Here is a 15,990-nt window from a genome sequence, read left to right on the forward strand (position 1 = left end):
GGCTGATTTTCAAAGAGAAACGAAGCTTTTGCAAACCTTTGGCTATAATTTTGAAATCTCTTAGAAATTAGTCCCCCCAAATTACATTTCTCACAGTTAAAAAAACCCCCAAACTTGCATATGATGGAAGTGGTGGAAGTGGTTACTGAGAGTCTGCTGTTAAAAAAAAAAGGGAAAAAAGTTAATCAAGTAAATCTAAATATTTCCTAATGTCTTTACTTCTCCTTTTTCTGGATACGATACATTTTGTATATTATTACAGTATTTCCCCCTGAACTTGAATTTTAAAATTATGACAGATTTTCGCTGAAGTATATTTCTTTTGTATTTGCATTTCTGTGAAATTTACAGAAATGCATTTCTGTGAAATTTTGAACAGGGATTAATAACAGTTGTATTTTATTATTTTGAGTTTGAATTTGCAACCTTAGATGTGGGACAAAAAGGCAATACAAGAGTATATTTTGCAACCCTTGCCTACACTGAGTTGTAATTATTCAAATAAGCCTGTGCTGGATACTTATGTAAATGTTCACATGTAACTCCGTTCATGGTTTCATGGTAAAGCAACAGAAGCTCCAGCAGAAAAAGACAGGGTAAGGAGTTCTCCTTTCCTTGTTCCTTCTGCACTGTTTCTGCTCTCTACCCAGAGGAGCTCTGGGCTGCATTTTCACTTGCCCCACTGCAGACATTTGCACAATAAGAGCTTGGTCAGCAAACTGATCTGAAATGATTAAAATGGAGGAAAAATATTCTGAAATGTACAGATTTGAGGAGGGATTACAAGGTACCAATTGGGTTTTTAAAATTGACATTTTGATTGATACTTTCAAAAATGGAAGTAGTGAATATTCTATTTTTTTTTTTTTTTTCAGTCTCCTGCCCTAGGAGGTACATTTTCAATGTTAAGTATCCAGATCTGGAGTTGACATGGGTTTGGATTGATGTGTCCCAAATCTGAAAAAGAGCAGTTGTGCACGATGTATGAAATCCGAGTCAGAAAGCTGAGGATGCTTATTCCTTAGAGGGATTGTCTGCCTTGATACCATCAGCTTAACATTAAGACTTTGCTATGAAGGACACAAATTCCTAGGGACATTTTACCATCAGGAGGTGTTGAAACTCAGAAAACTGTTCTACCTTGCTTTCATTTTTCTTTTCAGCTACCAATATTTTCTCCTAGTGTTCCTTTTGTATCATTGTGATAAGTATGTTTTTCAGAATGTGTTTTTGTCTTGTGAGCCCCTCCATGACTATGTGTGGTGGAAAGATTTGTGCCTTAAAAAGTGACAATTACTTGTTGCATTTGGCTGAGAGGAACTCTGGTCGGACTGGATGCACTTTCTCTTTTCTGCTCGCTAGAATTTGCGCTGGGATTTTCATACATTTTTTCAACTTTTTGCGTGTTGAAGGTGTTACAGTCCAGGTGGCTTACAGTGACTAATTGTTTCAATAAACAGACACAATCTGGGAGTGGGAACCAGAAGATGTGTGGGGTGGGTAGTGTTGCAACACCTGAGTTTACCACATCACTTGGTGGCTCAGTTTTCCCCAGTGAAAACTGGCAGAGGTGGCATGCATAAGAAACTCTGTGTACAAGTGAAGATGTACCTTGTGCATTTGGACCAATATTGACTTAGAAGGCTCATCTGAACAGCGGTTTTCATTTGTTTTGAGGACGTGTATGGTGACTTCATGGCTGTACAGATTAATAATTGTACAATGGGAAGATGGGAAACCTGAGCTGATGCAGATATTTTGAAACTTAAAGTTGAGGATGTTTTTCTGCCCTCAGAAAAGCTGAGAAACTGTAACTCTTTCTGATCTCTGCCGTAATTCTGAGTCTTCAGCATCTCTGCAAATTAGATTGTCTTTGTGATTGTGTAACTATGGTTGGCAGGGAACAGGGCAATTCCTTGGCACCAGTCACATGGTGAAAAGTTTACATTGGGTGTCAGCCTGAAACTCCCACAGGTGTTTATAACAAGATAACAATGTGTCATGCGAACAGCTTCGTGTTCCGAGGGTTGGTCTGGGAACAAAGGAGTGGTTGGGGGGAAGTGGGGCAGGGAAAATGTGCAGGAAGTGTCTAAAACTCTAATGAAGAAAAGTTGTGATATATGGGTTTGTTAAGAGGTAAGTGTGGCTGTTACTCGGGCTTCTTGATGAAGTATTGCTATTCTGAAAAAGAACTTTCAGAAAAATAGGTGAGGGTTCACTTATCCTGAGCCAAACAGAAATGTATCTAGAGCCATTGGCTTGGAAATAACCCCAAATAAGGCAGGTTTCTGTGACCAAATGCAGATTCAAAGGCTGATTTTGTGACCTGGGAAACTGGTTCTAATCTACTGAAATCTTCATAGCAGAGATAATTCAGTGTAGCAACCAAGAGCAGACATTTACTGATGTTTTTATTTTTTAACCCCGATTTTGTCAAAAGGATTTTTTAAATTCTTGTGTCATGTTAATGTAACTTAGAGAGAAATGAAATATATTAGCATTATCAGTATTGAGATTTGAAATCATAGTTAGCTTTGCATCCTTCTTGTGCTCTGCAATGCAGCATTCTAGGGATCTAGAGATATGATGGATAATAATTATGTTTTTCTTAAGTACAAACAGAGAATTTTTACGTTGAGAACAGTAGAATTGTTTTGAGTGGGAGATCGTGTGATGGGAACTCTTAAAGTTTTGTATGCATTAAGCTGGTCTGAAAGTTAATACTGAATTTTAATTTTTTTGGACAGTGTTTATATTTTCATTTTATGGTAGTATTCTTCCTTCTGCAATTACCTTTAAGATTGCCAGTTTATTTTTAGAAAGGCAATAAAACAGAATTGGTCAGCTTTAGTAGTTAAATAACATATCCAAGACAATTGCTTATTAAAGATCTGCCTTTTTCCCAGAATGCAATATGACAGATTACCAACAAAATATATGTGTATGCATTTCAGAAGAAGAGAAATAACAAAATGTAGATTATTCATAATAATCACCATTTGCAGTCCAATCATCATCTTTTACTTATGCATCCTAGCCTTGTCTTATTTTGTAGTTTCATTTAAACCTGTTGCAGAATGATCCGTTTGTTGGGGATGAGCTATTTGTTGGGTGCAGGGAAAACTCGGACACTCAATATGAGTGTTCAGCAAGCTCCGTTTATTGAAGAGAGCATCAGACACTTATACAGCAAGTAATAAGCTCATGAATATTCTGTAATTTGCACCATCTATTGGATACACTACAACATCAGCTCTTCCCCATTCCTTAGGAGTTACATCCTTCTTTTCTCATGTCTCTTTCACTATTTATCATGCTACAACTAAGCCTAAAGACACACTATCTTACAGGTGCAGGACTTAGAATTAACCACAGCCTTGTATTTTTCCAATCTCTAATCAACTAAAATCCTAACATAAACCACTGATTTTTTTTTTTTTTGACATATGAAGAGGTATTCCTAGGAAAGAAAAGGATATTTTAAAGCTGTTAACAGTTAACAGCTACTTCCAGCTGTTAAGATAGCAGCAGTATGGGCTATGACAGCTCAGCTGATCAAACCAGGCAGTGAAAAGTAGTATCGACCCTGGACTGGAAGGCCAAGAGTGTCACTTCATGTATTGTGACAGCCATCAATTGCTCACAAAATGAGACACACTACAGTGAGTTTGTTTACATTTAATTTTATTAAAAATTGTATAGTGTAAGGCAGTGTTGTGAAGAGGTTTGTGGTTTTTCAGGATTCTCTGCCACAATTCTGTGAAATGTACTGTTTTGTCCATGCTGAAGTTATGTTGCCTGTGGAGAAAAACGTGCATGCCATTTCCCCAGTGAATTCTGAAATACTCTAAGTAGCAAATAGGTGCATAAAGCAAGCCCTGTAAAGAATGAATTATTTTTTGTTTTACTCTAGGGCTTTGGTTTGGGTCATCCCCCCACCCCCTCCAAACAGCTGAGAGGTTGTTCAGTCACTGGTGCTTCAGCAGATGCTGCTGTTCCTTCTTCAAGCCGTGGCTTCAGCTCCAGCCGTGCTGCTCTAGCCTGAATTGCTCTCCAGGTCTGTGCCTGCAGCTTCTCCTGGCTTTGGAGCACAGCTTCAGGCAGGGAGGGCAAGTGGTGCCATGGGCAGGGCTGGCAGAAAGGGAGCAAAGCAAAAGGGAGTGGGGAGGAAGATTTCTGGGACAGCTTCTGCACAACCTCTCCCACAGCTTTCGTTCCTGCCTCCTTGCACTCCATTTAATGTGTCTGTGCAGGCAGATGAAATGTGTCATGTGCTGCATGATGAAATCCTGCTTGGATCCCTTCCCTAACCTGCTTCCCAGCCTGGCAGGAGGAACACCTGCACAAGGCAGGGTGGCATGGCAGGACAGTGGTGGGTTGATGAGGGAGGAGATCAGCTGTGTTTAAGCTGGCATCATTGTGAAGAACAGAGAAATTTCCTACGGCGGAACCCTGAAGCCAGATTGGCAAAAAAAGCAGCTGTGGGTGCACTGGTTTTCATGGACTCCTAAGTTTGTCCTGCAGGTATCTGTTATGATGTAGAGCTTAAAGCAGCTTGACATTACTGAGTGACCAAAACTGTGAATCCATTGCTTGATTTTGATAGTCAGCATGAAGTCTTTCTCAACAGAAGCTGGAAAGCATATGCTTAGCAGTTTCTGAAAAACAAGCTTAAGTTCTTTTTTCTCAAACTGATTTCTTCTAAACAATCGTTTGTCTAAAAATTGTCTTCTAAACAATCATTTGTCTAAAAATTTTCATTAATAAAATTGGGGTAAATTTTCAAAATTACTTCTACTGATCCATGTTAAGTACAAAGGGTTGTAGTAAATGGGATTAATCAGGCTGATGACTGATCATTAGTGGAATTCTCCAGGGCTTCATTTTAGGCCCAGCATTCTTCAACATCCTCATAAAACACTTGGATGCAGGATTGAAAGAATATTAAATGAGCTTTCCAAAAATAGTAAATTGGGAGTAGCTGTGGACTGCCTCAAGGGCAGAAAGAGGCCCTGCAGATTAGAGAGACGCACAATCATCAACCATTTGAAGTTTGACAAGGGCACATTGGGGATTCTGCACCTGGCACGGGACAGCCCTGGTTGTGTGTATAGACTGGGGAATGAGAGGCTGGAAAGCAGCACTGTGGAAAGAGACCTGGGAGCCGTGGTTGATGACAAGGTGAACATGAGCCAGCAGTGCCCTGGCAGCCAGGAGGGCTATGGGTGTGTCCTGGGTGCATCAGGCACAGCATGGCCAGCCAGGCAAGGGAGGGGATTGTCCTGCTCTGCTCTGCGCTGGGGCAGCCTCACCTTGAATATTGTGGGCAGTTTTGGGTGCCACAATTAAGCTATTGGGGAGCATCCAAAGGAGGGCAGCAAGGATGGTGAAGGGTCTAGAGGGGAATCCATATGAAGAATGTCTGAGGACACTTGGTCTGTACAGTCTGGAGGAGGCTGAGGGGAGACTTCACTGCAGTTGCAATTTTTTTGGGAGGGGAGGAGAAGGGGCAGACACTGATCTCTTCTCCCTTGTGACCAGTGACAGGACCCAAGGGAATGGCCTGAAGTTGTGTCAGGAGAGGTTTAGGCTGGATATCAGAAAAATATTCTTCACTTAGAAGATGGTTTGGCACTGGGACAGGCTCCCCAGAGAAATGATCACAGCACCAAGCCTGACAGTTGAAGGAGCATTTGGACCATGCTTTCGGATAATTGGTGGGATGCTTGGGGCTGTCCTGTTCTGGGCCAGGAGATCCTTGATCCTTGTAGGTCTCTTCCATGCAGGATATTCTATGATTCTATGATCTTCAATTTTGTGTATAGAACTCTTTTGCAAATGACATTTGTACATGCACAATTAGCATTTGAAATTAAATTAGCAATTAAAACTTGTATACAGGTTAGAAACTTCTGTACAGGTTTGAGGTGCAGAGCAGTTGTGCACTGCTGCTTGCCTGGAGCACATTTCAGACTTCTCACCCGTATTCTCTGTGACACAGGCTGCAGTGTACCTGATTTCATCCCAGTCACGTACAGCTTTGGGCTTCCTGGGAATGTGCCAGTGCAGCCCTCAGCTGAGCAAAGCCTGAACTTTTTAGTCTAATAATTAACTTTTGTAAACTTCCATGTGAGCTCCAGCTTTCTGTATATTCAGGCAGTTTCGTTTACAAGTAGAAGCTCTTTTTGTTACAGAAGTCTCCAATTCTGTGATCCTCCTAAGATCTGGTAATGTTTTATTCCTCATCTTCACAGGAACTGATGTTCAATGGCTAGAAGAGAGCTGACAAGTGGCTGAAATGAATACGACTACTATCCTACAAGAGATTTTGATAAAAAGATCGCAGCAGAAGAAGAGGACTTCTCCCTTGAACTACAAAGAGAGGCTTTTTGTGCTTACAAAGTCTATGCTAACATACTATGAAGGTCGAGCGGAGGTAGGAGACACAGATTGCCTTTGTTCCTTTTTGCTCTTGTACCACACTGGCTTTTTTTCCTACTGTATGTCATACTATCAAGAGCTGATCAGGGAAATGGTCTTTAGTGGCTGTGAACATGAGTTGGCACTTCTCTTATTTATAATGCAAGCTGGCAGAGCTGTAGGTAACTTACCTGGCAGTCAGTGTGAATTGATTCGCAATAGGAGTAGTAGTGTATAGCCAGGATGGCAGGAATGACATAAAACAGTATTTAGAGGTGGTCATCAAAGCTGATTTCTTTCTCTCTCCAGAGACATAAAAGATCGCACTGCTATGATGAATTGGGGAAAAGGTAGAAAAAGTTGCAATTGCAGTTTCTTGTAGCCATGGGTACTGTGAAGGTCATTACATTAACATCTGACAATTACCTGCATTTGAACAGGAGAAAGATCATTTGATAGGAGTAGTGCATTGCAGACCAAGTTCAGCAGAGACAAGATCCATTAGAGTGGATCATGCAGCCTGGTGATTGAAATGAAGCTGGAAGCAGTTTATCTTTGACCATACAAGCAACTCATCCAGACTACCACTTTCTGTGTAAATTCAGTTACTCAGAAAGTCATTGGTGTAAACCATGCAAATCCTCAGATCAGCATTTTTCCAAATAATCTTCAGACTCAGTTTCTTTAAGGTCACCTGCCCCCAGAGTATAGGTCACCTGCCCTGTCATATCCTCAGTGCTCAGGGTGAGATTTTTTCCCCAGATCATCTGCCCTGTCATATCCTCAGTGCTGGGGGTGAGATTTTCCACTTAAGTGAGGCTACTTTCCATGTTTGTCACAATGCTGAAGAGGATTAAAATGACTGCAGTAGCTTGTGAAACATGTTGTATACCTTGGGAAGCCATTTAACACATAAATCTTAATGGAGGGAACCCTGCAACCTCTTGTCTTGGCTGTCTTACCTGTGCTAAAAGAAGAGGGTAGAGGAGAGCTAAGGCTTGCTAAGCATGTTTCTCTGCCAGATGTTATGGTTGCACCAGAATTGAGCTCACTTACCACGCTGCAAGATGCTCACAGCACTTTGTTCTCTGAAAGTAGCTTGGACACAGTCAGGGATTAAGAACAAGACCACAGACTGAGGCTGGAGGGGGCCTCTGGAGGCTGTCTGATTCAAGCAGGGCCACACAGAGCTGGTTGCCAAGAGCCAGCTGGCTGTCAAATATCTCTGTCCAGCTGGCTGTTGAGTATCTCCACTGATGGAGTCCTCCCAGCCTTGCTTGGCAACTTGTGCTAGGGCACGGTGACCCTCACAGTAAAAAAAGACCAACATTGTTTCCTGGTGTTCAGATGGAGCCTCTTGTCTTTCAGTTTGTGCCCACTGCCTCTGGCCCTGTCACTGGACACTGCTGGCAATAGCCCAGCTCTGTCCTCTTTGCACACTCCTAGAGAATAAAGAGGTGGGGGCTAGGAAGTCCTCTGAAATATGTCTTGCCTACTTATCCCATGTCTTACATTCAGATCAAATAGAAATGTGACAAACAGGTTTTGCAGGTCTAGTTGTCACCCTTTAAGAAGTTACCATTTCCAGCTTCCCCTCTTCCAGTCTTCCCCTTCCAGTTTTCCCTTTGCCTTGCAGGTTAATGTCCTCTGGCTAAAATGCTTTTCCAGGAGACTGACTTGTGGATCTCTCTGAGAGGGGGTTTAAGCTCTCAGTTTCATTTGCAGTGAGATTGAACAGGGCAGCCCATAGTGCCATCAGCTGAGGATGCAGTAACTTCTTAAAAAATTTCTGCCTCAGATACAGCCAGTTGGGCTGAAAATATGCATTATGCCTATGCTATGCCATCAGTTTGCTGCTGAAAAAGGCCATTTTATCCCTGTCCTAGACCTCCTAGACTCCCCTACTCGCATGCTTTCATACTGGTCCTTCTTGGAATCCATATTACTCTGAAAAAATTTGCTAACCATGGAATCATAGAATGGCCTGGGTCAGGAGGGACCTTGAAGTTCATCCAGTTCAAATCCCTCTGACCCTGGGCAGAGATACTTTCCACTAGCCCAGATTTCTCAGAGCTCCATCCAACCTAGAGCACTTCTAGGGAAGGGGCACCCACCACCTCTGTGGGCAGCCTGTTCCAGTGCCTCACCACCCTTACAGTAAAGAATGACTTCCAGAAATCTGATCTCAGCCTACTCTTAGTTGGAAGCCGTTCCCCACTGTCCTGTCACTACCTGCCCTTGGAAGCAGTTTCTGTCTTACTTGCCTTCTCCCTTCGGGTGCTGGAAGGCTGCAATTAGGTCAGCAGAAAGATATTGGATCTGGTTTTATTTTTGCTGGATTAGTGTTCTGCTGGGTTAGCACGCTGCATGACTGGGTGCAGGACCTAACAAGTGCCAGAGGCTGTGCCAGGTGGTGGAGGAGAACAGGATGATCCAAGTGTTGACATCAGCAGGTTGTTAGACTGGCTCAGCCATAATGCATTACTTTCCAACCTCAAACCATTTTCATTTTCACTGTTCCTCTCATTTTAGATTCTTTTAAACATTAATCAGCATTTTATTAACAATGTTGTCTGAAAATAGTGAGCTCTGATCTTAAAAGGGCATACTGAATACTTTTATCTCTTAAAAAAAACCACAACTGTAAGACTAAGATCTCTGTGGCACAGTTATTCCTTAATGTCTCTGGAGAACTTTAATGGCAAAGGTGTTTGTGGGTTTGATTATTGTTTGGGTTTTTTTAAAGCCAATTGTGGTGGCTGTAAATATGTAAGCTGCATATTCTGGCTAATTTATATGAAGAGAAAAATGTTATTAGCCATCAAGATAATTCTGCCCCCTCTGAATAACTGGGGGTTTGTTGCTGAAATAAATGTGACTCCTGTGTATGCTGGTTGAATTTAAAGACTTGACAGATGAAAGGATAGGTACAGACTGATTTAATTTTGGGCTTGGCAGTATTCAAGGTCCAGATTGGTAAAATAAGCATGGAAATCCCAAGCCAAGAGGATCTCACACCCTCATTTTAATCCCACTACTGCAGTGGTAGCAGTCTGCCAAGGGTGGTTGAGTTCTGCTCCTCTAGGCAAGTGTGCAATTCCCAGTTTGATTGTTGACCAATCTGAAATATTTTCTTGTTTTCTTCCATTTTAACTTTTATGGAAGTTCAGTAGAGAGAGTTCAAGAAAAACCCAGGGTTTGTGGGCACATGACTAATCATACCACTTCTTTTTTAAAACAAGACTGAAGTAAATCATGTTAACAGATTAGTCAATACTCAGAGTGTGGGCAGGTTGGGATTATTAATAAAGTGACAGAATTAGATATTTTGTATGTCTGGTGACAGAAGTGGAACATTTATGACAACAAAAAGCAGTCAACCACAGCAAATAGTATTCATGTAAATGCTGCTGAGAGATTTAATTGTTCTGTGCAGCCAGAAGTGGAGCATCTCTGGCTCTTTGAACAGAAACTGCACGATATAGACATCACACTTCTCTGTTTTTTCCTTTCCTGTGTCCTGAAAAAGTCCCATTTACCTTACTTGGAGCAATAAATGATTATCTCCTAAACATAACTACTAACAACAGGCTAAAATCTTGTTTTAGCTTGCTTATTACTGGTTTAAATCTTTCTATACATGCTTTCAAGCAGATCAGGCCCCTGCCATGGCACGATGGCTGTGCATGCCTGCAGTGTAGCTGGAACTGCACTGCTGCCATGAGAAGGAGAAATACCCTTTATTCACTTAAAGATACTGCTCTGCTGTAAGTCATGGAGCAGGTGCATGAGCTAGTGAAGGAGCACAGCTACAGAATCAGTGAAGAGGCTGCATTTCAAGACTGGTTTCAAAACACAGAAGCCTGAGGAAGGAGAATCCTGGTTTGGGCCACCTGTGCAAAGCTCTACAATTATGATTAATACCATGGGAAACTTATTTTGCATAGGAAGCCAATAGGACCTTGGCTTTTACTCATTACCTTCTGGGCATGATGCTGTTGGATAAAAAATGTGGAAGAAGTATCACCTTTAGGTTTTTTAAAAAGATGGACATTAAGAAGCTTGAAAATAAAAATACATCAGGAACCAATCTGCCTTAAGTGTCATGGAGATAGCTTTTTAATGTCAGAAAAGAGAAATATTCTGTTTAAGCTGGGATGTGTTCTGGTTTTGTCTTTTTTTCTTGGTCATAAATTCTGAGAATTATGGGGAAATGGCATCATTGCACTATTGTGCAATATTGGACTAACAATGATTATAAACAAATGAAAAGGCTGAGCTGATGTTGTTTCTTGAAGCTCTTAATGGTTTATCAACTGGAAAGAGTATTTTCTATATTTTTTCCTAATGCTGCAAAAGTGGCTATTGAAATCTGAATGTGATGTGGTCCATTTACAATGAAGACAAAAATTCACTGTAGTAAAATATAACTGCATTGGTCTCTAAGCACAGAGTACTGGTCACAAATGTATAAAAATAGGGAAGAAGTAAAATGTCTTCCTATTCTGAGCATGGAGATGTACTATAAAGTACATCTTGCTGGTTATGCTGCAGTCAGAAAGACTTGAGATATGTACAGTGTTCTCAAACATGTATGGTAGACTTACCAAGCCAGCTTGAAACACATTTATGTAGACAGTAGTAACTAGTTTGAAGTGGGAGGTGGTGGCATTTTTTCACGAACTGGCCCTTGTTCTTGAGGGCTGCTGCACTATTCTTACTGGTGTCAGCTGGAGTAATGGATTGTAGTGTGACTTTGCTGGATAATCTGGTTGTATAGCAAAGGCAGTGTTTGTTTGTTTCAAATGAGGAAACACAAGCATGAAATATTTTATTAGGAAATCTCTTTTCAATTTTGTGTGGTTTGAAAACTGAGGGTAACATTTCAGGTGTGCTTCTGGTCATTTTCCTGAACTATTTTCTTTCAAGAAATCAAAACATACTAGTCAGTTTTAAATTGATAAGCAAATTCAAGGAATTTTGAAATTATTTCACTTGCTTGAAAATCAAATATTTCATGCAGTGATTAAAAAAAATCTCATTCAGAACGGCTTTCTTTATTTTTGACCAGCAAAAATTTAGCTGAAATTTTAGTATGACTTTTTCCAAATTGCTAATTTCATCTTGAATGTAGGAGGGTAGGTTTGAATTCCAAGGAGGCATTTGTGGAAATAATACCACATATGCATGGCCCTAGGTAAGTTTAGCCATTTTCTGTCAAAAGTGAGCTCATATGTTGAATATTCAACTTAAAATTCCCTGGAGTTTATTTTCAAAGGATCAGTGCATTCTCACTTTCATCTGTGTCTGTTTGGAAAATCAAACCTTAAGTGTTTATCTAGGAGCCCACTGAAATTGTAAACACTTCAGTAAATATCAGCTGGACAATGGAAAGGAGGACTCATTTTACCAGCATGCCTGATGGCTGGTGTCACACAGTTCATGTGTCCCCCACACTCCTTTGGAGGCTGACTGCAAAGAACAGCATCCTTTATTCCTCTTGAGATAGCCAAGACCACACAAAAATTGCATCCAAGCTACTGCATCCATCAGGCTTGGCCACCTTCTTGTGGTTTATTGGCTTTCTCCTTGTGTGCCAGTGAGTCTGGCTGCTGTGAATCCTTTCTCAGCACACAGTGAGAAGGTGTCTCTCACTGGGCAGCTGGATGGCCTCAGCTGGGGCAGGCTTGCTGCTGCATTACAGAACAGCCATGACAGCAAGTAACACCTACTGCACACAAGTTTTAGCTAGCTAGTACTGGCAGGGCATCCTGCTTGAACATAAAAGTGCCACCAGACTAGAGGTTTTTGCTGTAGATGGCATTTTAGGCAAGGGAAATTCGTCACGATGAAGGAAAGAGAATAAGTGTAGGTGTTAGAGTACTTCTTGCAGTGAAATAGTTGAAAAGAGCTGGTCTGTGCAAGTGAGATGTCCTACCAGTTTGTTGGTTTGAAAACTTTCACATTGATGTTTCTCATGAGTGTGGTGCTTCCAAAAGGTGACGCAGATCTGGTCATAATTTTATCAATCCTTGTCAATGTGTAAACTGTTAGTATCCTCATATATATTGAGCCTGTGCAATGTTCCCTTTCACCATGATATTTCTCTGTCACTCAGCTTGTTTATCAGTGATACTCTCTAGTTTGAAAGTGTGCTGATGTGTGTGGTTTGGTTACTGTCCTCCCACACAGGGCACAGCATGCTTGAATTAACCTTTCCATCCCACTGCAGCTTGCACTGACCATGAATGTGAAGCTGACTATGAGCTTATGAACATTAAATTTCTTTATGCTTTGGCATCTTTATTGTTTGCTCACGTTTGCTGTATGGATGACAGTTCACAGCAATAAATAGTGTACATTGGATTTTGCATTTTCAAAAGGCATAGGCTAAATCCTGGTTCCTGTGGTTACCCTGCATGTGTTTGGGTGGACAGGAGTCTGCAGTGCTAGAAGGGAGGAAGAGAAGGGGGCAGAGTTTGGGCTGCAGTGCTCACTGGCTCTGGAACTGCTGCACAGATGTTGGAGTGGGCACATCACTTACCTGTTTATTAGTGTGCAGAAACCATTTCCTTCTACAGAGAAGGCAAATGATAGTTCCCTGAGGGAAAATGTTTAAGAGTCTGAACTTGAGAGGTGCAGAATGCTCCTGTCTTCAGTGGCAGTAGTGGTATTTGCCATTGGGATCAGACTTGTGTGAAAAGTTTATTGTGTAAACAGGACTGTTACAAATGATAAAAACCAACCAGAATATAAACGAAAAAAGCAGAATACAAACCTGAACGTTTTGGGGGGTTGCTCATTTTGAAAGTCTCTTCCTAAGGAAAAAAGGTCCTTCTGTGAGGGTTATGTTTGGTTCTTGTAATTTGAATATAGAGGAGACAGAAGCTACTGAAATTACAGTGGTGATATTTTAAGGAAGGAAAATGAAGCTCTGGGGCCCACCCCGAAGCTGTAGGTTTCAGGGTAAAATTGTGTAGCTTCATTGCAACACTAATATTGTGCAAATACTTCATTTGGAGCACAGCAACATTATAGAGTTCCAAAAAGCTGTGCTTCTTTCTGTCCTTTTTTAATAGAAGATTAATTCATTCTACTGTTGTTTATTCCCATAGTACCTATCCTTTATAATTTTTTAAATAATTACCCTGATTAATGTGATTTCCTTAGTCATTGCATAGGTGATTTAATTATTTTATATAAATGAAAGCACAATTCAGTATTACAATGCTTCTGAAACCAGTAGGTTTACAGAGAATTTTTTAGTTCCAAGTCACAGGTCATAATGATAGAGCTTTCTTAAATTACTAGTGAATGAAAAGTATTCAAGTTGGAGACATAATGTAAAGCTATTCATGTGAATGGGAGCAGCTTAACAGTTGCATGGGAATGCTCACTTCTAAAGGGCAATTCATATAGAAACCTAAGTTGTAAAAAAAAATTGTTATGTTGTAGTAATGATTCCCTGTTTTCTATAACAGCTACTGAAAGAAAAGTCAGCTATAAAATGAGAATCTGCAGTAACTACCCTTCTACAAGAATTTTGATTTTTATGAGATGGAACAAATGAAATGTAGATGAAGTTGAGGAGCAAAGATTGTAGTTGTTGAGATATAGAAAGACAGGAATGAGAACATTTACCTTATGACTGGACAGGAATGGATGAGTCTTCAAGGTCTTAAGAAGGAAGAACTGGAAAATAGATGAGAGAAGGCTAGAGAAGTCCTAGTTTTTTAAAAAGTGTGCAGAAGAGAAGCTGAGAAACTTTAATCTGTGAAGATAATTTAGAGAAAAATGCAAGAAAAACCAAGCTTGTTGAAGGTACCTAGAAGATGCAGAAATTGCACATCAGCTAAAAAAGAAACACAACAAAATAAATAAACAAAAGAAAATAATCTCAGATTGATCCATGTCCTGTCTGCTATGAGGTGACAAGTCTTGTGGATAGTAGAGAGCAGCAGAAATCCTGTGTTTTCATCCCAGTAAGGGTTTTTTGACACTGCTGAATGAGACATTTTCATGTGTCAGCATTAGAAAATACCTATATAAACTTGTGTAAATCTGATTGCAGAGCACATGGGAAGCTGCTACTGTGTTGAACAGGCATTGGTGGCTTGTTTCTAGATTAGTAGCCTGTCTTGAATGGGATGTCCTATTCTGCATTTTAGTATTTTCACTACTGATACTATTGTTGGAATAGAAGCTTGTGGAGTTCTCAGGTGAAATAAAACTTGAAGGAGCTGCAAATATTTTGACAAATAAGTCTAGAAATCCATGTGGTATATTTGGATTGGATGTGCGGTGGGTTTAATTGTTTGCCTTTTCTTTTTATTTTGTAGAATGCAATTCAGTGTGGACAAGTAAAAAGGCAGGAGTGCTGAAATGTTCAGATACATCACAGCAATAAGTAGCCTAGAGTCAGGCTGTCCCCAGCAGGACCTGGGGTCTGTAGTTGTGGAGTCCATCACCTGGACCTTGAGAAAGTAGCTAAAGCAGCAAGTGCCTTGGCTGAGTGACCTCTTGGATCCTGTTTTGGGCTCTGGTCACTGGCCTGTGGTGCCTGTGGACTTGGGCTCTCCTCTCTGCATGGCTCAGACAGCATGGAGCTGAGTTTGGGCTGAATGCAAGGTGTCACTCACCCAGCAGCCAGAGGGAGAAAACAGGGCAGAAATGCTGCAGCTGGGCTGGGCAGACTGAGAGCTCTGTGTGTGTGGACTTGACAGAAAACCAAGAAGAGAAGACTCATCTGAAAGAACCTGTAGAGGTATAGCAGTTACTTTGACAGCAGAAGGGTTGAAGGTTATTTAAGGCCTGGTATGGATGGAGACCTGGCTGATTTATTATGTGTCCTTTACTTTTATGAGGTTGCAGCAATGTATCATAACTGCAGTTGTGCACATTTTAATGGCTGCCTCTCCATTGCAGGAGAAGAGTGAATTAATTACATTAATTACAGATACTGCACTGTAGTCATGGTTAGGAAGTTGTATCAGTGCTATGACAGAGAATTTATTTTTGTGCTTTTCAGTCTCTCCAGTGCTGGTCATTGACATCTGCTTAGCAGCCAGGCCGTGGTAATGGATTCTCAGTTTCTTAATCTACAAGACAGGGTTTAAAACTTTCTTCTTCTTAATTATGTCTGTATTTTTTCCCCTTTAAATTCCTCCTTGTAGACAGATATTGGGTCAGGTCAGACTAGATCAGAATAGTAATCACCTTTTATTTTCCTATCAATTCTAGCCACTTTCGAAAGGTAAATGAAAATACTTAATACTTGCTTTTCCTAATAATTTAAAAATATAATTGAAAGGAGAAGGGCATTTTTCAATGTATTTAACACACTGGAAAATATAGGAATAGAAAATGTGACCACCTAGCACCTAGTTATAGGAATTATATTCACATAATCTGTAATTGCTTGCCTCAAGAGGGAACTGCAGAAGTATTCAGTCAGAGCTTCTTATTAATAAATGGCAATATTATGAAAAGGAAAAAAACCCTGAAAGCCCAACCTCCCTCCCTGCAAAGAACCCAAAAATGAAAATACCCATACGTTTGGCTCTGGAGCAT

General features: G+C 40.7%; 1 protein-coding gene across 2 annotated transcripts in view; it reads left to right on the plus strand.

The window, feature by feature from the left end:
- TEC (tec protein tyrosine kinase) overlaps positions 1 to 15,990 on the plus strand; it is a 44,098-nt gene that overhangs the window by 9,408 nt on the left and 18,700 nt on the right. Inside the window, exon 1 of one of the 2 annotated variants that reach the window (XM_058803169.1) lies at positions 6,226 to 6,436. The exons of the other annotated variant lie outside the window; for it this stretch is intronic. Within the exon in view, the coding sequence (XP_058659152.1) occupies positions 6,299 to 6,436 (138 nt within the window). The 5' untranslated portion in view covers positions 6,226 to 6,298. Of the gene's footprint in view, positions 1 to 6,225; positions 6,437 to 15,990 lie in introns of those variants that run through there. 2 annotated transcript variants of the gene reach the window in all.

This window comes from Ammospiza caudacuta, chromosome 4, assembly GCF_027887145.1.
Source record: "Ammospiza caudacuta isolate bAmmCau1 chromosome 4, bAmmCau1.pri, whole genome shotgun sequence".
NCBI classification, from domain to species: Eukaryota; Metazoa; Chordata; class Aves; order Passeriformes; family Passerellidae; genus Ammospiza; species Ammospiza caudacuta.